Genomic DNA, 24,645 nt, shown 5'->3' on the forward strand with positions numbered 1-24,645 from the left:
GTCGGCTCCTCCCAGGTGTCTCTTGGCTGCAGGTGTCGGCTCCTCCCAGGTGTCTCTTGGCTGCAGGTGTCGGCTCCCCCCAGGCGTCTCTTGGCTGCAGGTGTCGGCTCCTCCCAGGCGTCTCTTGGCTGCAGGTGTCGGCTCCTCCCAGGTGTCTCTTGGCTGCAGGTGTCGGCTCCTCCCAGGCGTCTCTTGGCTGCAGGTGTCGGCTCCTCCCAGGCGTCTCTTGGCTGCAGGTGTCGGCTCCTCCCAGGCGTCTCTTGGCTGCAGGTGTCGGCTCCTCCCAGGCGTCTCTTGGCTGCAGGTGTCGGCTCCTCCCAGGTGTCTCTTAGCTGCAGGTGGCCCCAGTTCTGTAGTTTTCTCTTTCTGAATGTCTGTCGGTGGATGAGAGAGAAGATGGGTTTGTTGCTCCCGGGTCACTTCCCCGGTACTGACCTGCAAGGTGGGTGAGAGGGTGCGGTGGGGTGCGAGGCACTGGGAGGCTACAATGGACTGAGTAGAGGGGCCCCCCGGTGTTGTAGAGGATTTCCAGGGACAGTATATAGTGGGCGGGTTGTAGGACCTCTGCAGTAATGTGATTGGTTTGTGATGGAACACAATACAGTATATGAGCAAATGAATAAAACACAATCAAATAAAAAGGGGGTGAGTGACCAAACTCAAAAATGTGCTGTGCGTGTCAAAGTGAACACTGGATTTAACTGAAAAGCAGTAGTGTAAGGACACCGTGAAACACTATGGGGGTGTCGCGTCCCCTGTGTATCAAGAGTCACTACAAAGTGCACATGTGCATATAAATAATGTAAAAGGATAAATGGTGATAATAGGTAATCCCTAGATAGATCTAAAATAGGCAGCAATATTGATGGTGATATGACAGTCTATTGGTGAGGATGGTGGAATGTTCACATATGACAATTCCTGTATGCAAGGCAGTGATATGGGGATCCTTATTGGTATTGTAGTTCCCTTACCATGAAGGTGCTATATGTACGCATATAGGGATATCCCTCAGGGTTTCCAAACGCCTATTCCCTTGGGTCACTCAATGCAGGTATTTTCAGCAGGTGTATGCCTTGAAGATGTTGATAGTATTGGTCCTCCGGGTCTCCAATTACTCGGTTGGCTGCAGCTGCTGCATCGCTCCAAAAGGGGTCCAAATGGTGGTATTCCAATGGGTAAAGCAATGGGATAAGGAGAAAAGATTGCCTCCGATTGTGTAGTGGGTTTAGGGATCCAAAAATTATTTATTTAAGAACATATAAAAAGCAGGTGATACAGAGGATAGCTCAGACGGCGGTTAGATATTTCCAAACAGCGCTGGTGGATACAGTGCAGACGTGGCATTTGAAATTACCGCCTACGTCCTGTGGCCTCCGGCTTGTGTGAGTGATTTCCTCGGTCTCGGCTTGCGACTCCCTACGGCGTTACGTCACGCACCTCGTGACTTCATCAGGGGAATAAATAATTTTTGGATCCCTAAACCCACTACACAATCGGAGGCAATCTTTTCTCCTTATCCCATTGCTTTACCCATTGGAATACCACCATTTGGACCCCTTTTGGAGCGATGCAGCAGCTGCAGCCAACCGAGTAATTGGAGACCCGGAGGACCAATACTATCAACATCTTCAAGGCATACACCTGCTGAAAATACCTGCATTGAGTGACCCAAGGGAATAGGCGTTTGGAAACCCTGAGGGATATCCCTATATGCGTACATATAGCACCTTCATGGTAAGGGAACTACAATACCAATAAGGATCCCCATATCACTGCCTTGCATACAGGAATTGTCATATGTGAACATTCCACCATCCTCACCAATAGACTGTCATATCACCATCAATATTGCTGCCTATTTTAGATCTATCTAGGGATTACCTATTATCACCATTTATCCTTTTACATTATTTATATGCACATGTGCACTTTGTAGTGACTCTTGATACACAGGGGACGCGACACCCCCATAGTGTTTCACGGTGTCCTTACACTACTGCTTTTCAGTTAAATCCAGTGTTCACTTTGACACGCACAGCACATTTTTGAGTTTGGTCACTCACCCCCTTTTTATTTGATTGTGTTTTATTCATTTGCTCATATACTGTATTGTGTTCCATCACATACCTGGAGCGCTTATCACCATTTATTCAGTTTGTTTTCTCTTATTGTGTTATGTGAACACCTTTTAGATATAGCTGCCTCAGGTATTATTTACACATCACTTTTTCATTACTCTGTTTACTCACAGTAGCGCAGTGGAATTTATTATTTAATGTGATTGGTTTGTTTCCTCTAGCTGCGTATCAAGGCTCTGATGACGGGAATGGCGGCCATGGACTTGGATCAGGTAAGTCTCGGATCAGGTAAGTGTCTCTGGGATGACGGGAAGTCTTGTGGTGTAAACCTTCCATGTCCTTCCAGGGACGGCTGATGGCGAGCACGGTGGGGCAGATTGTGGGCTTGCAGTCGGATGAGATAAAGCAGATGGTGACGGAATACGCAGAGAAGGTGAGGCGTCACAAATCGTGATCATCGTCCAATAATGACACCATTCTCTGCACTGATTGGTCGATCAGCCAGGCTCCACCCCCCACGATCATCTTCCGTCTTCTCTATTCCAGCAATTAGAGCTCAGCGCTGAGGAGAGACCGGAGAGTCTGGGAGCCGCTCAGCAACATCGGAGGAAGGTGGCCGCTCTGAACAAGCAGATCACCCAGAGGAGCAAAACCCGGGAGGAGGTCAGTGGAGGCGGAGCCGGAGCGGGAGGTTGGGTGGAATGGGGAGCTGGAGGTTGGGTGAAATGGGGAGCGGGAGGTTGGGTGGAATAGGGAGCGGGAGGTTGGGTGGAATAGGGGGAGGTTGGGTGGAATAGGGAGCGGGAGGTTGGGTGGAATAGGGAGCGGGAGGTTGCATGAAATGGGGAGCTGGAGGTTGGGTGGAATGGGGAGCGGGAGGTTGGGTGAAATGGGGAGCGGGAGGTTGGGTGAAATGGGGAGCGGGAGGTTGGGTGGAATAGGGAGCGGGAGGTTGGGTGGAATAGGGGGAGGTTGGGTGGAATAGGGAGCGGGAGGTTGGGTGGAATAGGGAGCGGGAGGTTGCATGAAATGGGGAGCTGGAGGTTGGGTGGAATAGGGAGCGGGAGGTTGGGTGGAATAGGGAGCGGGAGGTTGGGTGGAATAGGGAGCGGGAGGTTGGGTGGAATAGGGAGCTGGAGGTTGGGTGGAATAGGGAGCGGGAGGTTGGGTGGAATAGGGAGCGGGAGGTTGCATGAAATGGGGAGCTGGAGGTTGGGTGGAATAGGGAGCGGGAGGTTGGGTGAAATGGGGAGCGGGAGGTTGGGTGAAATGGGGAGCTGGAGGTTGGGTGAAATGGGGAGCTGGAGGTTGGGTGGAATGGGGAGCGGGAGGTTGGGTGGAATGGGGAGCGGGAGGTTGGGTGGAATGGGGAGCAGGAGGGGAGGTTGGGTGGAATGGGGAGCGGGAGGTTGGGTGGAATGGGGAGCGGAAGGTTGGGTGGAATGGGGAGCGGGAGGGGAGGTTGGGTGGAATGGGGAGCGGGAGGGGAGGTTGGGTGGAATGGGGAGGGGAGGTTGGGTGGAATGGGGAGCAGGAGGTTGGGTGGAATGGGGAGTGGAATGGGGAGCGGGAGGTTGGGTGGAATGGGGAGCGGAAGGTTGGGTGGAATGGGGAGCGGGAGGGAAGGTTGGGTGGAATGGGGAGCGGGAGGGAAGGTTGGGTGGAATGGGGAGCGGGAGGGGAGGTTGGGTGGAATGGGGAGGGGAGGTTGGGTGGAATGGGGAGCGGGAGGGGAGGTTGGGTGGAATGGGGAGGGGAGGTTGGGTGGAATGGGGAGCGGGAGGGGAGGTTGGGTGGAATGGGGAGCGGGAGGGGAGGTTGGGTGGAATGGGGAGCGGGAGGGGAGGTTGGGTGGAATGGGGAGCGGGAGGGGAGGTTGGGTGGAATGGGGAGCGGGAGGGGAGGTTGGGTGGAATGGGGAGCGGGAGGGGAGGTTGGGTGGAATGGGGAGGGGAGGTTGGGTGGAATGGGGAGCGGGAGGGGAGGTTGGGTGGAATGGGGAGCGGGAGGGGAGGTTGGGTGGAATGGGGAGCGGGAGGGGAGGTTGGGTGGAATGGGGAGCGGGAGGGGAGGTTGGGTGGAATGGGGAGCGGGAGGGGAGGTTGGGTGGAATGGGGAGCGGGGGGGGAGGTTGGGTGGAATGGGGAGGGGAGGTTGGGTGGAATGGGGAGCGGGAGGGGAGGTTGGGTGGAATGGGGAGGGGGGGTTGGGTGGAATGGGGAGCGGGAGGGGAGGTTGGGTGGAATGGGGAGGGGAGGTTGGGTGGAATGGGGAGGGGAGGTTGGGTGGAATGGGGAGCGGGAGGGGAGGTTGGGTGGAATGGGGAGCGGGAGGGGAGGTTGGGTGGAATGGGGAGCGGGAGGGGAGGTTGGGTGGAATGGGGAGGGGAGGTTGGGTGGAATGGGGAGCGGGAGGGGAGGTTGGGTGGAATGGGGAGCGGGAGGGGAGGTTGGGTGGAATGGGGAGCGGGAGGGGAGGTTGGGTGGAATGGGGAGGGGAGGTTGGGTGGAATGGGGAGCGGGAGGGGAGGTTGGGTGGAATGGGGAGCGGGAGGGGAGGTTGGGTGGAATGGGGAGGGGAGGTTGGGTGGAATGGGGAGCGGGAGGGGAGGTTGGGTGGAATGGGGAGCGGGAGGGGAGGTTGGGTGGAATGGGGAGCGGGAGGGGAGGTTGGGTGGAATGGGGAGGGGAGGTTGGGTGGAATGGGGAGCGGGAGGGGAGGTTGGGTGGAATGGGGAGCGGGAGGGGAGGTTGGGTGGAATGGGGAGGGGAGGTTGGGTGGAATGGGGAGCGGGAGGGGAGGTTGGGTGGAATGGGGAGCGGGAGGGGAGGTTGGGTGGAATGGGGAGCGGGAGGGGAGGTTGGGTGGAATGGGGAGGGGAGGTTGGGTGGAATGGGGAGCGGGAGGGGAGGTTGGGTGGAATGGGGAGCGGGAGGGGAGGTTGGGTGGAATGGGGAGCGGGAGGGGAGGTTGGGTGGAATGGGGAGGGGAGGTTGGGTGGAATGGGGAGCGGGAGGGGAGGTTGGGTGGAATGGGGAGGGGAGGTTGGGTGGAATGGGGAGGGGAGGTTGGGTGGAATGGGGAGCGGGAGGGGAGGTTGGGTGGAATGGGGAGCGGGAGGGGAGGTTGGGTGGAATGGGGAGCGGGAGGGGAGGTTGGGTGGAATGGGGAGCGGGAGGGGGGGGGGGGTGGAATGGGGAGGGGAGGTTGGGTGGAATGGGGAGCGGGAGGGGAGGTTGGGTGGAATGGGGAGCGGGAGGGGAGGTTGGGTGGAATGGGGAGCGGGAGGGGAGGTTGGGTGGAATGGGGAGCGGGAGGGGAGGTTGGGTGGAATGGGGAGGGGAGGTTGGGTGGAATGGGGAGCGGGAGGGGAGGTTGGGTGGAATGGGGAGCGGGAGGGGAGGTTGGGTGGAATAGGAAGCGGGAGGTTGCGGTGGAGCGGGGATGAAGAGCACCGGGGGGAAGGGATGAATTGCGGGGGGAAGGGATGAATTGCGTGGTGGAGCCGGGAGTAGGGATGAAGAGCACCGGGGGGGAAGGGATGAATTGCGTGGAGGAGCGGGGACCGGGGATGAAGCGCGCAGTAGAGATCTCCAATCGCGTGACTTCCTGTTATTGTAAAGTGTCAGTGATTGGAGGAGATTTTGATGACATCACCGGGAAGTGAATACATTCCGATATACGGAGACTTTACTCTCTTCATAGAACAGCGGCTAAGAAGGAGAAAGTTGTCTCCGCCTTGGAGGCGGCCATGTTGTTGGTTGGTATCATTATTTGGCATATCGGAGTGTAAACACTTCCCGGTGATGTCATCACAGCAACTCATCCAAATCTCCAATTACTGACACTTTACAGCAACCGGAAGTCACGTGATTGGAGATCTCCATGGATTGGCTCTTGTGACAGAACAGCGGCGGTGTGCACTACGAGGGGCGGAGTTATAGGCCAGTGGTGTGCACTACTAGGGGCGGAGTTATATTCCGGTGCTGTACATTGAGGGCGGAGTTATAGACCAGCGGTGTGCACTATGAGGGGCGGAGTTATAGGCCGGCAGTGCTCACTATGAGGGGCGGAGTTATATTCCGGTGCTGTACATTGAGGGGCGGAGTTATGTTGTAGCGGTGACTTTGTCTTCTCTCCCAGCTGAAGGGGAAATCCTCCCAAATCCGCGCTGAGTGCGATGAAGCCAAGAAGAAGCTGGCGGAGGTAAGTCGAGGGCGGGGTTTATGGTAGGGGGTGGGATTTGTAGGCGGAGCATTTTTCTGCCTATGCTAAATATCCTCTTCCTGTGTTCAGATCACAGAATTCTCCGAGAAACTGGATGAAGAACTTTCCAGTCTGGAGAGCGTGGAGTCCAACGCCGATCCGGGGTGAGAGACCAATCCCCTCCCCCCCCCCAATCCATCTCACCCCCCCCCATCTCATCCCATCCCCCCCCACCCCATTCCATCTCACCCCCCCCCCCTCCCCAATGCATCTCATCCTCCCCATATGTCACAGCACAGGGGAAGCCCATTATATAATGTCAGAGTATGGGGAATGGGGGTGTCGCGTATATAATGGGGGTGTCGCGTATATAATGGGGGATGGGGGTGTCGCGTATATAATGGGGGATGGAGGTGTCGCGTATATAATGGGGGATGGGGGTGTCGCGTATATAATGGGGGATGGGGGTGTCGCGTATATAATGGGGGTGGGGGTGTCGCGTATATAATGGGGGATGGGGGTGTCGCGTATATAATGGGGGATGGGGGTGTCGCGTATATGATGGGGGTGTCGCATATATAATGGGGGTGGGGGTGTCGCGTATATAATGGGGGATGGGGGTGTCGCGTATATATAATAGGGGATGGGGGTGTCGCGTATATAATGGGGGATGGGGGTGTCGCGTATATGATGGGGGTGTCGCGTATATAATGGGGGTGTCGCGTATATAATGGGGGTGGGGGTGTCGCGTATATAATGGGGGTGTCGCGTATATAATGGGGGATGGGGGTGTCGCGTATATAATGGGGGATGGGGGTGTCGCGTATATAATGGGGGATGGGGGTGTCGCGTATATGATGGGGGTGTCGCGTATATAATGGGGGTGTCGCGTATATAATGGGGGATGGGGGTGTCGCGTATATAATGGGGGATGGGGGTGTCGCGTATATAATGGGGGATGGGGGTGTCGCGTATATGATGGGGGTGTCGCGTATATAATGGGGGTGTCGCGTATATAATGGGGGATGGGGGGTGTCGCGTATATAATGGGGGATGGGGGTGTCGCGTATATAATGGGGGATGGGGGGTGTCGCGTATATGATGGGGGTGTCGCATATATAATGGGGGTGGGGGTGTCGCGTATATAATGGGGGATGGGGGTGTCGCGTATATAATGGGGGATGGGGGTGTCGCGTATATAATGGGGGATGGGGGTGTCGCGTATATAATGGGGGTGTCGCGTATATAATGGGGGTGGGGGTGTCGCGTATATAATGGGGGTGTCGCGTATATAATGGGGGTGTCACGTATATAATGGGGGATGGGGGTGTCACGTATATAATGGGGGATGGGGGTGTCACGTATATAATGGGGGATGGGGGTGTCGCGTATATAATGGGGGTGTCACGTATATAATGGGGGATGGGGGTGTCGCGTATATAATAGGGGATGGGGGTGTCGCGTATATAATGGGGGATGGAGGTGTCGCGTATATAATGGGGGTTGGGGGTGTCGCGTATATAATGGGGGTTGGGGGTGTCGCGTATATCGGTATGATTGGTCCTCCTCTCCCTGCACAGTGTCCTGCTGAAGTTGCGTTCTCTGGTCGCCATGAATGAGAGTCTAAAGTCCCAGGAGCAGCAGTTCCGGGCTCATTGCCGGGTGAGTTCTGTGTGTTTCCGGATCTTCTATACATCATCCAGAGAGGAGTCTCCGCCCACACCCCGCCCCCGGCATGTATGCTGCCATCACCACAAGTCCCAGGAAACGGCCAATCAAGAGTTGGGATAGGCTGCATTTCCTGTCTTGTCTGGAGCCGCCATCATCATCCCGGCTTATGAGTCGCATACCCGGCACAAGAATACAAGTCTAGACTTCATTGCCGTGGCGGGGGGGCGGAGTCCCCATCTATGGGAATGTGGTGGGGGGGCGGAGTCCCCATCTATGGGAATGTGGTGGTGGGGCGGAGTCCCCCCCTCTCTATGGGAATGTGGTGGGGGGCGGAGTCCTCCTTCTCTATGGGAATGTGGTGGGTGGGCGGAGTCCCCATCTATGGGAATGTGGCGGGGGGGCGGAGTCCCCCTCTCTATGGGAATGTGGTGGGGGGGGCGGAGTCCCCCTCTATGGGAATGTGGTGGGGGGGTGGAGTCCCCATCTATGGGAATGTGGTGGGGGGGCGGAGTCCCCCCTCTCTATGAGAATGTGGCTGGGGGCGGAGTCCCCCCTCTCTATGGGAATGTGGTGGGGGGGCGGAGTCCCCATCTATGGGAATGTGGTGGGGGGGCGGAGTCCCCCTCTATGGGAATGTGGTGGGGGGGCGGAGTCCCCCCCTCTCTATGAGAATGTGGCTGGGGGCGGAGTCCCCCCTCTCTATGGGAATGTTGTGGGGGGGGCGGAGTCCCCCCTCTCTATGGGAATGTGGTTGGGGGGGTGGAGTCCCCATCTATGGGAATGTGGTGGGTGGGCGGAGTCCCCCCTCTCTATGGGAATGTGGTGGGGGGCGGAGTCCCCCTCTATGGGAATGTGGTGGTGGGGCGGAGTCCCCCTCTATGGGAATGTGGTGGTGGGGCGGAGTCCCCCTCTATGGGAATGTGGTGGTGGGGCGGAGTCCCCCCTCTCTATGGGAATGTGGTGGGGGGCGGAGTCCCCCTCTATGGGAATGTGGTGGGGGGCGGAGTCCCCCCTCTCTATGGGAATGTGGTGGGTGGGCGGAGTCCCCCTCTATGGGAATGTGGTGGGGGGCGGAGTCCCCCCTCTATGGGAATGTGGTGGTGGGGCGGAGTCCCCCTCTATGGGAATGTGGTGGGGGGGCGGAGTCCCTCTCTATGGGAATGTGGTGGGGGGCGGAGTCCCCCCCCCTCTATGGGAATGTGGTGGGGGGGCGGAGTCCCCCTCTATGGGAATGTGGTGGGTGGGCGGAGTCCCCCTCTATGGGAATGTGGTGGGGGGCGGAGTCCCCATCTATGGGAATGTGGTGGGTGGGCGGAGTCCCCCTCTATGGGAATGTGGTGGGGGGGGCGGTGTCCCTCTCTATGGGAATGTGGTGGGGGGGCGGAGTCCCCCTCTATGGGAATGTGGTGGGGGGGCGGTGTCCCTCTCTATGGGAATGTGGTGGGGGGGCGGAGTCCCCCTCTATGGGAATGTGGCGGGGGCGGAGTCCTTATCTCTGGGAATGTGGCGGGGGGGCGGAGTCCCCCTCTCTATGGGAATGTGGTGGGGGGGCGGAGTCCCTCTCTATGGGAATGTGGTGGGGGGGCGGAGTCCCCCCCCCTCTATGGGAATGTGGTGGGGGGGCGGAGTCCTCTCTATGGGAATGTGGTGGGAGGGGCGGAGTCCCCCTCTATGGGAATGTGGTGGGTGGGCGGAGTCCCCATCTATGGGAATGTGGTGGGTGGGCGGAGTCCCTCTATGGGAATGTGGTGATCACCGTTCATTGTGTCTGCAGGAGGAGATGTCCCGTCTACAGCAGAACATCGATCGTCTGAAGGCCGAATCTGCAGAGGGCAGCGAGGAGAAGGTAAGGGGCGGTTTGTTGTGGGGGGGGTGTGTCCCTGTGGGGGGGGGGTGTGTCCCTGTGGGAAGGGGGTGTGTCCCTGTGGGGGGAGGGTGTGTCCCTGTGGGGGGAGGGTGTGTTCCTGTGGGGGTGTCGAAGGCCCCCGGGGGCGGGTCTCTCATCAGACTGAATGGTGACTCCGCCTCTTCTGGTTTCAGGAGAGGGGTGTGGTGTTTGAACAGCAGCTGAAGGCGGAGCGAGAAAAACTGCAGAAGATCCGCCTCCTTTTGGTGAGTGACGCCCCCGAAGGGGGTTCTTCCTTCCTCATCCAATGTGTGCTGAGGGACGGCCAATACCAGCCGAGGAATAGGAACGTTCTGTGGATGTCCAACTGGAAACTGTCATTGGTTGTCGCTCTTCCCTCATTGGGTGTCGCTCTTCCCTCATTGGGTGTGTCGCTCTTCCCTCATTGGGTGTCGCTCTTCCCTCATTGGGCGTGTCGCTCTTCCCTCATTGGGCGTGTCGCTCTTCCCTCATTGGGCGCGTCGCTCTTCCCTCATTGGGTGTGTCGCTCTTCCCTCATTGGGTGTGTCGCTCTTCCCTCGTTGGGCGTGTCGCTCTTCCCTCGTTGGGCGCGTCGCTCTTCCCTCGTTGGGCGTGTCGCTTTTCCCTCGCTGGGCGTGTCGCTCTTCCCTCATTGGTCGTGTCGCTCTTCCCTCATTGGGTGTGTCGCTCTTCCCTCATTGGGTGTGTCGCTCTTCCCTCATTGGGTGTGTCGCTCTTCCCTCATTGGGCGTGTCGCTCTTCCCTCATTGGGTGTGTCGCTCTTCCCTCATTGGGCGTGTCGCTCTTCCCTCATTGGGCGTGTCGCTCTTCCCTCATTGGGTGTGTCGCTCTTCCCTCATTGGGTGTGTCGCTCTTCCCTCATTGGGTGTGTCGCTCTTCCCTCGTTGGGTGTGTCGCTCTTCCCTCGTTGGGCGTGTCGCTCTTCCCTCGTTGGGCGCGTCGCTCTTCCCTCGTTGGTCGTGCCGCTCTTCCCTCGCTCTTCCCTCATTGGTCGTGTCGCTCTTCCCTCATTGGTCGTGTCGCTCTTCCCTCATTGGTCGTGTCGCTCTTCCCTCGTTGGGTGTGTCGCTCTTCCCTCGTTGGGCGTGTCGCTCTTCCCTCATTGGGCGTGTCGCTCTTCCCTCATTGGGTGTCGCTCTTCCCTCATTGGGTGTCGCTCTTCCCTCATTGGGCGTGTCGCTCTTCCCTCATTGGGCGTGTCGCTCTTCCCTCATTGGGCGTGTCGCTCTTCCCTCATTGGGCGTGTCGCTCTTCCCTCATTGGGTGTCGCTCTTCCCTCGTTGGGCGTGTCGCTCTTCCCTCGTTGGGCGTGTCGCTCTTCCCTCATTGGGTGTCGCTCTTCCCTCTTTGGGCGCGTCGCTCTTCCCTCTTTGGGCGCGTCGCTCTTCCCTCTTTGGGCGCGTCGCTCTTCCCTCATTGGGCGCGTCGCTCTTCCCTCTTTGGGCGCGTCGCTCTTCCCTCATTGGGCGCGTCGCTCTTCCCTCATTGGGCGTGTCGCTCTTCCCTCATTGGGTGTCGCTCTTCCCTCTCAGGCTCGCAGGAATCGGGAAATTGCCATCTTGCAGCGCAAAATAGACGAGGTTCCGAGCCGAGCGGAGCTCACCCAATACCAGAAGAGGTTCATAGAGCTCTATGCACAAGGTAAGTCCCGCCCCCCCCAGAGAGCCACGCCCCCTCCATATCCAATATTCCTACAGAACATAGATACTCTGGGTGATGTCATCCAGTAGGTGGAGCCTCTCACTCTGACCCCTCCCTCTTCTTCTCTGTCTTGTAGTGTCATTACTCATGTCATCCAGTAGGTGGAGCCTCTCACTCTGGCCCCTCCCTCTTCTTCTCTGTCTTGTCTGACCATTACTTATGTCATCCAGTAGGCGGAGTCTCTCTCTTAGGCCCCTCCCTCTTCTTTCTTCTAGTCTCGGCCACACACAAGGAGACGAAGCAATTCTTCACACTTTACAACACTCTGGATGATAAGAAGGTTTATCTGGAGAAGGAGGTGAGAGATGACGAGTCACATGACAGGAAGCCCCTCCCTTCGGGGGGTGTGGTCCTATGGAACGTATTCTGTGTGTTTACTGATTTGTTTCTCTTTGTAGGTGAATTTGCTGAATTCTATTCATGACAATTTCCAGCAGTAAGTACAACCTGTGATTATAGTGCCGGGGTCAGGAGGAGGCGCGAGTCGCTGTGGTCGGGGTCAGGAGGAGGCGCGAGTCGCTGTGGTCGGGGTCAGGAGGAGGCGCGAGTCGCTGTGGTCGAGGTCAGGAGGAGGCGCGAGTCGCTGTGGTCGAGGTCAGGAGGAGGCGCGAGTCGCTGTGGTCGGGGTCAGGAGGAGGCGCGAGTCGCTGTGGTCGAGGTCAGGGGGAGGCGCGAGTCGCTGTGGTCGGGGTCAGGGGGAGGCGCGAGTCGCTGTGGTCGGGGTCAGGGGGAGGCGCGAGTCGCTGTGGTCGGGGGTCAGGAGGAGGCGCGAGTCGCTGTGGTCGGGGTCAGGAGGAGGCGCGAGTCGCTGTGGTCGGGGTCAGGGGGAGGCGCGAGTCGCTGTGGTCGGGGTCAGGGGGAGGCGCGAGTCGCTGTGGTCGGGGTCAGGGGGGAGGCGCGAGTCGCTGTGGTCGGGGTCAGGAGGAGGCGCGAGTCGCTGTGGTCGGGGTCAGGAGGAGGCGCGAGTCGCTGTGGTCGGGGTCAGGAGGAGGCGCGAGTCGCTGTGGTCGGGGTCAGGGGGAGGCGCGAGTCGCTGTGGTCGGGGTCAGGAGGAGGCGCGAGTCGCTGTGGTCGGGGTCAGGAGGAGGCGCGAGTCGCTGTGGTCGGGGTCAGGGGGAGGCGCGAGTCGCTGTGGTCGGGGTCAGGAGGAGGCGCGAGTCGCTGTGGTCGGGGTCAGGAGGAGGCGCGAGTCGCTGTGGTCGGGGTCAGGAGGAGGCGCGAGTCGCTGTGGTCGGGGTCAGGAGGAGGCGCGAGTCGCTGTGGTCGGGGTCAGGGGGAGGCGCGAGTCGCTGTGGTCCGGGTCAGGGGGAGGCGCGAGTCGCTGTGGTCGGGGTCAGGGGGAGGCGCGAGTCGCTGTGGTCGGGGTCAGGGGGAGGCGCGAGTCGCTGTGGTCGGGGTCAGGAGGAGGCACGAGTCGCTGTGGTCGGGGTCAGGAGGAGGCGCGAGTCGCTGTGGTCGGGGTCAGGGGGGAGGCGCGAGTCGCTGTGGTCGGGGTCAGGGGGAGGCGCGAGTCGCTGTGGTCGGGGTCAGGGGGAGGCGCGAGTCGCTGTGGTCGGGGTCAGGGGGAGGCGCGAGTCGCTGTGGTCGGGGTCAGGGGGAGGCGCGAGTCGCTGTGGTCGGGGTCAGGAGGAGGCGCGAGTCGCTGTGGTCGGGGTCAGGAGGAGGCGCGAGTCGCTGTGGTCGGGGTCAGGAGGAGGCGCGAGGCGCTGTGGTCGGGGTCAGGAGGAGGCGCGAGTCGCTGTGGTCGGGGTCAGGAGGAGGCGCGAGTCGCTGTGGTCGGGGTCAGGAGGAGGCGCGAGTCGCTGTGGTCGGGGTCAGGAGGAGGCGCGAGTCGCTGTGGTCGGGGTCAGGAGGAGGCGCGAGTCGCTGTGGTCCGGGTCAGGGGGAGGCGCGAGTCGCTGTGGTCGGGGTCAGGGGGAGGCGCGAGTCGCTGTGGTCGGGGTCAGGGGGAGGCGCGAGTCGCTGTGGTCGGGGTCAGGAGGAGGCGCGAGTCGCTGTGGTCGGGGTCAGGGGGAGGCGCGAGTCGCTGTGGTCGGGGTCAGGAGGAGGCGCGAGTCGCTGTGGTCAGGGTCAGGAGGAGGCGCGAGTCGCTGTGGTCGGGGTCAGGAGGAGGCGCGAGTCGCTGTGGTCGGGGTCAGGAGGAGGCGCGAGTCGCTGTGGTCGGGGTCAGGAGGAGGCGCGAGTCGCTGTGGTCGGGGTCAGGGGGAGGCGCGAGTCGCTGTGGTCGGGGTCAGGGGGAGGCGCGAGTCGCTGTGGTCGGGGTCAGGAGGAGGCGCGAGTCGCTGTGGTCGGGGTCAGGAGGAGGCGCGAGTCGCTGTGGTCGGGGTCAGGAGGAGGCGCGAGTCGCTGTGGTCGGGGTCAGGAGGAGGCGCGAGTCGCTGTGGTCGGGGTCAGGAGGAGGCGCGAGTCGCTGTGGTCGGGGTCAGGAGGAGGCGCGAGTCGCTGTGGTCGGGGTCAGGAGGAGGCGCGAGTCGCTGTGGTCGGGGTCAGGAGGAGGCGCGAGTCGCTGTGGTCCGGGTCAGGGGGAGGCGCGAGTCGCTGTGGTCGGGGTCAGGGGGAGGCGCGAGTCGCTGTGGTCGGGGTCAGGAGGAGGCGCGAGTCGCTGTGGTCGGGGTCAGGGGGAGGCGCGAGTCGCTGTGGTCGGGGTCAGGGGGAGGCGCGAGTCGCTGTGGTCGGGGTCAGGAGGAGGCGCGAGTCGCTGTGGTCGGGGTCAGGGGGAGGCGCGAGTCGCTGTGGTCGGGGTCAGGAGGAGGCGCGAGTCGCTGTGGTCGGGGTCAGGGGGAGGCGCGAGTCGCTGTGGTCGGGGTCAGGGGGAGGCGCGAGTCGCTGTGGTCGGGGTCAGGGGGAGGCGCGAGTCGCTGTGGTCGGGGTCAGGAGGAGGCGCGAGTCGCTGTGGTCGGGGTCAGGAGGAGGCGCGAGTCGCTGTGGTCGGGGTCAGGGGGAGGCGCGAGTCGCTGTGGTCGGGGTCAGGAGGAGGCGCGAGTCGCTGTGGTCGGGGTCAGGGTGAGGCGCGATTCGCTGTGGTCGGGGTCAGGGGGAGGCACGAGTCACTGTGGTCGGGGTCAGGAGGAGGCGCGAGTCGCTGTGGTCGGGGTCAGGGGGAGGCGCGAGTCGCTGTGGTCGGGGTCAGGGGGAGGCGCGAGTCGCTGTGGTCGGGGTCAGGGGGAGGCGCGAGTCGCTGTGGTCGGGGTCAGGAGGAGGCGCGAGTCGCTGTGGTCGGGGTCAGGAGGAGGCGCGAGTCGCTGTGGTCGGGGTCAGGAGGAGGCGCGAGTCGCTGTGGTCGGGGTCAGGAGGAGGCGCGAGTCGCTGTGGTCGGGGTCAGGGTGAGGCGCGATTCGCTGTGGTCGGGGTCAGGGGGAGGCGCGAGTCGCTGTGGTCGGGGTCAGGAGGAGGCGCGAGTCGCTGTGGTCGGGGTCAGGAGGAGGCGCGAGTCGCTGTGGTCGGGGTCAGGAGGAGGCGCGAGTCGCTGTGGTCGGGGTCAGGGGGAGGCGCGAGTCGCTGTGGTCGGGGTCAGGAGGAGGCGCGAGTCGCTGTGGTCGGGGTCAGGGGGAGGCACGAGTCACTGTGGTCGGGGTCAGGAGGAGGCACGAGTCGCTGTGGTCGGGGTCAGGGGGAGGCGCGAGTCGCTGTGGTCAGGGTCAGGAGGAGGCGCGAGTCGCTGTGGTCGGGGTCAGGGGGAGGCGCGAGTCGCTGTGGTCGGGGTCAGGAGGAGGCGCGAGTCGCTGTGGTCGGGGTCAGGAGGAGGCACGAGTCGCTGTGGTCGGGGTTAGGAGAAGATGGCGGTCGGGGGACGGGAGTATATGGCGGTCGGGGGACGGGAGAAGATGGCGGTCGGGGGACGGGAGTATATGGCGGTCGGGGGACGGGAGAAGATGGCGGTCGGGGGACGGGAGAAGATGGCGGTCGGGGGATGAGTGAAGATGGCGTTCGGGGGATGGGAGAAGATGGCCGTCGGGGGACGGGATAGGATGGCGTTCGGGGGACGGGAGAAGATGGCGGTCGGGGGACGGGAGAAGATGACGGTCGGGGGACGGGATAGGATGGCGTTCGGGGGACGGGAGTATATGGCGGTCGGGGGACGGGAGTATATGGAGGTCGGGGGATGGGTGAAGATGGTGTTCGGGGGACGGGATAGGATGGCGTTCGGGGGACGGGAGTATATGGAGGTCGGGGGATGGGTGAAGATGGCGGTCGGGGGACGGGATAGGATGGCGTTCGGGGGACGGGAGTATATGGAGGTCGGGGGATGGGTGAAGATGGCGGTCGGGGGACGGGAGAAGATGGTGTTCGGGGGACGGGAGAAGATGGCGTTCGGGGGATGGGAGAAGATGTCATTCGATGGACGGGAGAAGATGGTGTTCGGGGGCAGAAGAAGATGGCGGTCGGGGGACGGGAGAAGATGGCGGTCGGGGGACGGGAGAAGATGGCGGTCGGGGGACGGGAGAAGATGGCGGTCGGGGGACGGGAGAAGATGGCGTTCGGGAGATGGGAGAAGATGGCGGTCGGGGGACGGGAGAAGATGGCGGTCGGGGGACGGGAGAAGATGGCGGTCGGGGGACGGGAGAAGATGGCGTTCGGGAGATGGGAGAAGATGGCGGTCGGGGGACGGGAGAAGATGGTGTTCGGGGGACGGGAGAAGATGGTGTTCGGGGGACGGGAGAAGATGGCGGTCGGGGGACGGGAGAAGATGGCGGTCGGGGGACGGGAGAAGATGGCGTTCGGGAGATGGGTGAAGATGGTGGTCATGTACAGATGGCGGGTGTCTTCTCTCCTTAGGGCGATGGCGTCTTCGGGAACTCGGGAACAGTTCCTGCGGCAGATGGAGCAGATTGTGGACGGTATTCGGCAGAACAGGAATAAGGTGGGACCCCTCAGACACACGGGATGGACAGCAGAACCCTATGAGCAGACGTCATTCTAACACAAACCGAAAAGGGGCTAAAACCTTCAGTGGTATTGGGGTGACTCTGGAGGGTGTAGGATCTCCATTGGTGGTATTGGGGTGACTCTGGAGGGTGTAGGATCTCCATTGGTGGTATTGGGGTGACTCTGGGGGGTGTAGGAGCCCCATGGGTGGTATTGGGGTGACTCTGGGGGGTGTAGGAGCCCCATGGGTGGTATTGGGGTGACTCTGGAGGGTGTAGGAGCCCCATTGGTGGTATTGGGGTGACTCTGGAGGGTGTAGGAGCCCCATCGGTGGTATTGGGATGACTCTGGAGGGTGTAGGATCTCCATTGGTGGTATTGGGATGACTCTGGAGGGTGTAGGATCTCCATTGGTGGTATTGGGGTGACTCTGGAGGGTGTAGGAGCCCCATGGGTGGTATTGGGGTGACTCTGATGGTTTTGTGTCTCAGATGGAGAAGAAGAAGCAGGAGAATAAGATGAGACGGGATCAGCTGAATGACGAATATCTGGAGTTGTTGGAGAAACAGCGATTGTATTTCAAGACCATCAAAGAATTTAAAGAGGTGAGAGGGGGCGGGGTCCCTGGTTCTTGGGAGGGCGGGGTCCCCTGGTTCTCGGGCGGGGCGGGATCCCTGGTTTTTGGGAGGGCGGGGGTCCCTGGTTCTTGGGAGGCGGGGGTCCCTGGTTCTTGGGAGGCGGGGGTCCCTGGTTCTTGGGAGGCGGGGGTCCCTGGTTCTTGGGAGGCGGGGGTCCCTGGTTCTTGGGAGGCGGGGGTCCCTGGTTCTTGGGAGGCGGGGGTCCCTGGTTCTTGGGAGGCGGGGGTCCCTGGTTCTTAGGAGGGCGTGGTTCTTGGGAGGGCGGGGGTCCCTGGTTCTTGGGAGGGCGAGTCCCTGGTTCTTGGGAGGGCGGGTCCCTGGTTCTTGGGAGTGCTGGTTCTTCGGAGGCGGGGGTTCTTGGGAGGGCGGGGTCCCTGGTTCTTGGGAGTGCTGGTTCTTTGGAGGCGGGGGTTCTTGGGAGGGCGGGGTCCCCTGGTTCTCGGGCGGGGCGGGATCCCTGGTTCTTGGGAGGGCGGGGGTCCCTGGTTCTTGGGAGTGATGGTTCTTGGGAGGCGGGGGTCCCTGGTTCTTGGGAGGGCGTGGTCCCTGGTTCTTGGGAGGGCGGGGGTTCCTGGGAGGGCGGGGGTCCCTGGTTCTTGGGAGGCGGGGGTCCCTGGTTCTTGGGGGGGGCGGGGGTCCCTGGTTCTTGGGGGGGGGCGGGGTCTCTGGTTCTTGGGAGAAGGGGGTTCTTGGGAGGGCGGGGGTCCCTGGTTCTTGGGAGGCGGGGGTCCCTGGTTCTTGGGAGGCGGGGTCCCTGGTTCTTGGGAGGTGGGGGTTCTTAGGGGGGCGGGGGTCCCTGGTTCTTGGGGGGGGCGGGGGTCCCTGGTTCTTGGGGGGGGGCGGGGTCTCTGGTTCTTGGGAGAAGGGGGTTCTTGGGAGGGCGGGGGTCCCTGGTTCTTGGGAGGGCTGGTTCTTGGGAGGCGGGGGTCCCTGGTTCTTGGGAGGCGGGGGTCCCTGGTTCTTGGGAGGCGGGGGCCCCTGGTTCTTGGGAGGGCGGGGGTCCCTGGTTCTTGGGAGGGCGGGGGTCCCTGGTTCTTGGGAGGCGGGGGTCCCTGGTTCTTGGGAGGGCTGGTTCTTGGGAGGTGGGGGTTCTTAGGGGGGTGGGGGTCCCTGGTTCTTGGGAGGGCTGGTTCTTGGGCGAGGATCCCTGGTTCTTGGGGGCGGTCCCTGGTTCTTGGGAGGTGGGGTCCCTGGTTCTTGGGAGACGGGGGTTCTTGGGGGGCGGGTCCCTGGTTCTTGGGGGTGGGGGCGGGGTCCCTGGTTCTTGGGAGGCGGGGGTCCCTGGTTCTTGGGCGAGGATCCCTGGTTCTTGGGGGGTGGGGGTCCCTGGTTCTTGGGAGGTGGGGTCCCTGGTTCTTGGGCGAGGATCCCTGGTTCTTGGGGGGTGGGGGTTCCTGGTTCTTGGGAGGCGGGGTCCCTGGCACATATTTCTCAGACACTTTGGGGTCGGATTGGCTCTGTACATTGGTGGGTGTGGCTCCCTCTGGATGTAAAATGTTTCTCTGTCCATAAAGCAGAAATATTCCATTCACCTAAAAGATCCCCGCCTTCCCCTCTGGGAGAGCTCCGCCCTGTAGACCTCACTGAGCTCCGCCCTGTACACCTCACTGAGCTCCGCCCTGTAGACCTCACTGAGCTCCGCCCTGTACACCTCACTGAGCTCCGCCTATAAATGTTTTTATTTCCAGGAATGTCGGAAGAATGAGATGTTGCTGAGTCAGCTGAAGGAGAGATCCGCCTGAGAGGAACGTCACCACCGGGGGGCGCCACCCCCAGAACCACAGCGATCGTGTGCTGGACGTGGAACAAACCATTCATACTGCGCTCCACCATTGCACCCGCCATCTCTGCACCGATATTACACCGGGGGGGGGGGGGGCCTTCTAATACCGTCCTCTCTTCACAGTGTGCAACCGATTGCCCCCCCCCCCCACTGAGCGCAGACCCACCAATCACTGCCCCCCCCCCCCCCCGACTGAGATCCACCGATTGCTCCCCCCCCTGACTGAGCTGAGATCCACCGATCACTCCACCCTGTCAGAGAGAACATTTCCTGGCTCCTCTGTACACAGAAGATAGATTGGACTCTGGGGCCCCCGGGGGCCGTTCCCACCGAGCAGTGCCGATGACGGGGAGATGTGAAGGGCCCCTGGAATGGGCAGTATAGGAATGGATGAGGTTTCTGTTTTGTATTTTCATTCATTAAATTTCTAGTTCAGCTCTGCCGTCTGTCTGTAGAGTTTGTGTGACGAGCAATTTATAAGACTCTGGTCCGGCCGCACCGGGAGGATTCCGTCCGCAGGACCAGGTAGAGTCCTCGCCATCCGCTGTCTCTGAATCTGGTCCGGCCGCACCGGGAGGATTCCGTCCGCAGGACCAGGTAGAGTCCTCGCCATCCGCTGTCTCTGAATCTGGTCCGGCCGCACCGGGAGGATTCCGTCCGCAGGACCAGGTAGAGTCCTCGCCATCCGCTGTCTCTGAATCTGGTCCGGCCGCACCGGGAGGATTCCGTCCACAGGACCAGGTAGAGTCCTCGCCATCCGCTGTCCCTGAATCTGGTCCGGCCGCACCGGGAGGATTCCGTCCGCAGGACCAGGTAGAGTCCTCGCCATCCGCTGTCTCTGAATCTGGTCCGGCCGCACCGGGAGGATTCCGTCCGCAGGACCAGGTAGAGTCCTCGCCATCCGCTGTCTCTGAATCTGGTCCGGCCGCACCGGGAGGATTCCGTCCGCAGGACCAGGTAGAGTCCTCGCCATCCGCTGTCTCTGAATCTGGTCCGGCCGCACCGGGAGGATTCCGTCCACAGGACCAGGTAGAGTCCTCGCCATCCGCTGTCTCTGAATCTGGTCCGGCCGCACCGGGAGGATTCCGTCCACAGGACCAGGTAGAGTCCTCGCCATCCGCTGTCTCTGAATCTGGTCCGGCCGCACCGGGAGGATTCCGTCCACAGGACCAGGTAGAGTCCTCGCCATCCGCTGTCTCTGAATCTGGTCCGGCCGCACCTGGAGGATTCCGTCCACAGGACCAGGTAGAGTCCTCGCCATCCGCTGTCTCTGAATCTGGTCCGGCCGCACCGGGAGGATTCCGTCCACAGGACCAGGTAGAGCCCTCGCCATCCGCTGTCTCTGAATCTGGTCCGGCCGCACCGGGAGGATTCCGTCCACAGGACCAGGTAGAGTCCTCGCCATCCGCTGTCTCTGAATCTGGTCCGGCCGCACCGGGAGGATTCCGTCCGCAGGACCAGGTAGAGTCCTCGCCATCCGCTGTCTCTGAATCTGGTCCGGCCGCACCGGGAGGATTCCGTCCGCAGGACCAGGTAGAGTCCTCGCCATCCGCTGTCTCTGAATCTGGTCCGGCCGCACCGGGAGGATTCCGTCCACAGGACCAGGTAGAGTCCTCGCCATCCGCTGTCCCTGAATCTGGTCCGGCCGCACCGGGAGGATTCCGTCCGCAGGACCAGGTAGAGTCCTCGCCATCCGCTGTCTCTGAATCTGGTCCGGCCGCACCGGGAGGATTCCGTCCGCAGGACCAGGTAGAGTCCTCGCCATCCGCTGTCTCTGAATCTGGTCCGGCCGCACCGGGAGGATTCCGTCCGCAGGACCAGGTAGAGTCCTCGCCATCCGCTGTCTCTGAATCTGGTCCGGCCGCACCGGGAGGATTCCGTCCACAGGACCAGGTAGAGTCCTCGCCATCCGCTGTCTCTGAATCTGGTCCGGCCGCACCGGGAGGATTCCGTCCACAGGACCAGGTAGAGTCCTCGCCATCCGCTGTCTCTGAATCTGGTCCGGCCGCACCGGGAGGATTCCGTCCACAGGACCAGGTAGAGTCCTCGCCATCCGCTGTCTCTGAATCTGGTCCGGCCGCACCTGGAGGATTCCGTCCACAGGACCAGGTAGAGTCCTCGCCATCCGCTGTCTCTGAATCTGGTCCGGCCGCACCGGGAGGATTCCGTCCACAGGACCAGGTAGAGTCCTCGCCATCCGCTGTCTCTGAATCTGGTCCCGGCCGCACCTGGAGGATTCCGTCCACAGGACCAGGTAGAGTCCTCGCCATCCGCTGTCTCTGAATCTGGTCCGGCCGCACCGGGAGGATTCCGTCCACAGGACCAGGTAGAGTCCTCGCCATCCGCTGTCTCTGAATCTGGTCCGGCCGCACCGGGAGGATTCCGTCCACAGGACCAGGTAGAGTCCTCGCCATCCGCTGTCTCTGAATCTGGTCCGGCCGCACCTGGAGGATTCCGTCCACAGGACCAGGTAGAGTCCTCGCCATCCGCTGTCTCTGAATCTGGTCCGGCCGCACCGGGAGGATTCCGTCCACAGGACCAGGTAGAGTCCTCGCCATCCGCTGTCTCTGAATCTGGTCCGGCCGCACCGGGAGGATTCCGTCCACAGGACCAGGTAGAGTCCTCGCCATCCGCTGTCTCTGAATCTGGTCCGGCCGCACCTGGAGGATTCCGTCCACAGGACCAGGTAGAGTCCTCGCCATCCGCTGTCTCTGAATCTGGTCCGGCCGCACCGGGAGGATTCCGTCCACAGGACCAGGTAGAGTCCTCGCCATCCGCTGTCTCTGAATCTGGTCCGGCCGCACCGGGAGGATTCCGTCCACAGGACCAGGTAGAGTCCTCGCCATCCGCTGTCTCTGAATCTGGTCCGGCCGCACCGGGAGGATTCCGTCCACAGGACCAGGTAGAGTCCTCGCCATCCGCTGTCTCTGAATCTGGTCCGGCCGCACCTGGAGGATTCCGTCCACAGGACCAGGTAGAGTCCTCGCCATCCGCTGTCTCTGAATCTGGTCCGGCCGCACCGGGAGGATTCCGTCCACAGGACCAGGTAGAGTCCTCGCCATCCGCTGTCTCTGAATCTGGTCCGGCCGCACCGGGAGGATTCCGTCCACAGGACCAGGTAGAGTCCTCGCCATCCGCTGTCTCTGAATCTGGTCCGGCCGCACCTGGAGGATTCCGTCCACAGGACCAGGTAGAGTCCTCGCCATCCGCTGTCTCTGAATCTGGTCCGGCCGCACCGGGAGGATTCCGTCCACAGGACCAGGTAGAGTCCTCGCCATCCGCTGTCTCTGAATCTGGTCCGGCCGCACCTGGAGGATTCCGTCCACAGGACCAGGTAGAGTCCTCGCCATCCGCTGTCTCTGAATCTGGTCCGGCCGCACCGGGAGGATTCCGTCCGCAGGACCAGGTAGAGTCCTCGCCATCCGCTGTCTCTGAATCTGGTCCGGCCGCACCGGGAGGATTCCGTCCGCAGGACCAGGTAGAGTCCTCGCCATCCGCTGTCTCTGAATCTGGTCCGGCCGCACCGGGAGGATTCCGTCCACAGGACCAGGTAGAGTCCTCGCCATCCGCTGTCCCTGAATCTGGTCCGGCCGCACCGGGAGGATTCCGTCCGCAGGACCAGGTAGAGTCCTCGCCATCCGCTGTCCCTGAATCTGGTCCGGCCGCACCGGGAGGATTCCGTCCACAGGACCAGGTAGAGTCCTCGCCATCCGCTGTCTCTGAATCTGGTCCGGCCGCACCGGGAGGATTCCGTCCGCAGGACCAGGTAGAGTCCTCGCCATCCGCTGTCTCTGAATCTGGTCCGGCCGCACCGGGAGGATTCCGTCCACAGGACCAGGTAGAGTCCTCGCCATCCGCTGTCTCTGAATCTGGTCCGGCCGCACCGGGAGGATTCCGTCCACAGGACCAGGTAGAGTCCTCGCCATCCGCTGTCTCTGAATCTGGTCCGGCCGCACCGGGAGGATTCCGTCCACAGGACCAGGTAGAGTCCTCGCCATCCGCTGTCTCTGAATCTGGTCCGGCCGCACCTGGAGGATTCCGTCCACAGGACCAGGTAGAGTCCTCGCCATCCGCTGTCTCTGAATCTGGTCCGGCCGCACCGGGAGGATTCCGTCCACAGGACCAGGTAGAGTCCTCGCCATCCGCTGTCTCTGAATCTGGTCCGGCCGCACCTGGAGGATTCCGTCCACAGGACCAGGTAGAGTCCTCGCCATCCGCTGTCTCTGAATCTGGTCCGGCCGCACCGGGAGGATTCCGTCCACAGGACCAGGTAGAGTCCTCGCCATCCGCTGTCTCTGAATCTGGTCCGGCCGCACCGGGAGGATTCCGTCCACAGGACCAGGTAGAGTCCTCGCCATCCGCTGTCTCTGAATCTGGTCCGGCCGCACCTGGAGGATTCCGTCCACAGGACCAGGTAGAGTCCTCGCCATCCGCTGTCTCTGAATCTGGTCCGGCCGCACCGGGAGGATTCCGTCCACAGGACCAGGTAGAGTCCTCGCCATCCGCTGTCTCTGAATCTGGTCCGGCCGCACCGGGAGGATTCCGTCCACAGGACCAGGTAGAGTCCTCGCCATCCGCTGTCTCTGAATCTGGTCCGGCCGCACCTGGAGGATTCCGTCCACAGGACCAGGTAGAGTCCTCGCCATCCGCTGTCTCTGAATCTGGTCCGGCCGCACCGGGAGGATTCCGTCCACAGGACCAGGTAGAGTCCTCGCCATCCGCTGTCTCTGAATCTGGTCCGGCCGCACCGGGAGGATTCCGTCCACAGGACCAGGTAGAGTCCTCGCCATCAGCCGAATCTGGTAAAATCCCGAGAGGTTCTTCCACTTTAAGGGAGACTCCATCTCATCAATCAAGACGAGCAGCTCTCTGCCATTTTCCTCCTGTGATAAAGGGGACAAAGGGGTTAGTATGGATTCTACTGCTGTTCCATATTTCAGATCACCATGCATGGCTAGGAATGAGTCCCTGACACTCCGTCCGTCTCAGTAGAAGCACACACCATTATCTCTGGTTTATTGCAGGCAAGAGAAACTTCTACATACAGCATGATACGTCACTATTATGTTAATGTGAACTAGAAAGCGCATCCAATTGGCCGAGGTACAAGATGGGGTGTCGATCTTAGCCGGGCCTCTGACGTGTCTTCACCTCCGCATTCCTAAAGCTGTGTGGGGGGGGAGGGGGTGTTATTAGAAGCTGATTTGAGTGAGGAAGGATTATAGCAGTGCTGTACATGAAAAAGCAATATAGACTTTATAATAAAGATGCATAGAGAATAGATATGTTCTAATTTATCATTCTGCTCATTGCATTCCTTCATAGTTCCTCCAGCTTGCTGAGGAGGCAGAGGCCCCTATCAGAGGTCGCATCCAGGACCCCCCCCCCCCCCCCCCCCCCCCGTACTGCCACCGCCGGTGCTGAGACTTCTCCACGATTGGTGTCCTTCATTTTCTTGAACCCAGGGATGGACTGGCCATTGGGACTACAGGGGTTTCCCGGTGGGCCGATGGCTCAGTGGGCCGGTGCATTGCCACGAAATGAGATTTGCCATGGGATGAGATGGTCCGCCTCCATCACATCCTATTGGCTCACTCCTGTCACATCACATATTTAAACGTCAAGTATCGACGCGAACATCAGTCTCAGCTAGGCTATCATAGGATCTCCTCTCCCTGTGATAGCTGAAGCTGCACGGAGCTATTTGCGTAGTGCTGCGCCTGCGCACTACTACTTTACCTGCACCCGATGCTCTACTTTCTGTTCCCCGTTCCCTGAGCCTTAACAGGGGACGGGGAGTAGAGCTGCGGGC

The 24,645-nt window shown here is 61.3% G+C and overlaps 1 protein-coding gene across 2 annotated transcripts in view; it reads left to right on the top strand.

Annotated features, from left to right (window-relative positions):
- Positions 1 to 18,929, top strand: part of CCDC93 (coiled-coil domain containing 93) — a 32,774-nt gene extending 13,845 nt beyond the window's left edge. For both annotated transcript variants that reach the window (XM_040358359.1, XM_040358358.1), the window contains 14 exons: positions 2,303 to 2,353; positions 2,428 to 2,514; positions 2,628 to 2,744; positions 6,225 to 6,287; positions 6,378 to 6,451; positions 7,868 to 7,949; positions 9,733 to 9,804; positions 9,999 to 10,070; positions 11,379 to 11,487; positions 11,763 to 11,845; positions 11,946 to 11,983; positions 16,324 to 16,408; positions 16,904 to 17,017; positions 18,739 to 18,929. In XM_040358359.1, coding sequence (XP_040214293.1) covers positions 2,303 to 2,353; positions 2,428 to 2,514; positions 2,628 to 2,744; positions 6,225 to 6,287; positions 6,378 to 6,451; positions 7,868 to 7,949; positions 9,733 to 9,804; positions 9,999 to 10,070; positions 11,379 to 11,487; positions 11,763 to 11,845; positions 11,946 to 11,983; positions 16,324 to 16,408; positions 16,904 to 17,017; positions 18,739 to 18,792 — 1,101 coding nt within the window. In that variant the 3' untranslated portion in view covers positions 18,793 to 18,929. The remainder of the gene's footprint in view (positions 1 to 2,302; positions 2,354 to 2,427; positions 2,515 to 2,627; positions 2,745 to 6,224; positions 6,288 to 6,377; positions 6,452 to 7,867; positions 7,950 to 9,732; positions 9,805 to 9,998; positions 10,071 to 11,378; positions 11,488 to 11,762; positions 11,846 to 11,945; positions 11,984 to 16,323; positions 16,409 to 16,903; positions 17,018 to 18,738) is intronic.
- The last annotated feature ends 5,716 nt before the right edge of the window (positions 18,930 to 24,645 follow it).

This window comes from Rana temporaria, chromosome 6 (assembly GCF_905171775.1).
Source record: "Rana temporaria chromosome 6, aRanTem1.1, whole genome shotgun sequence".
Lineage (NCBI taxonomy): Eukaryota > Metazoa > Chordata > Amphibia > Anura > Ranidae > Rana > Rana temporaria.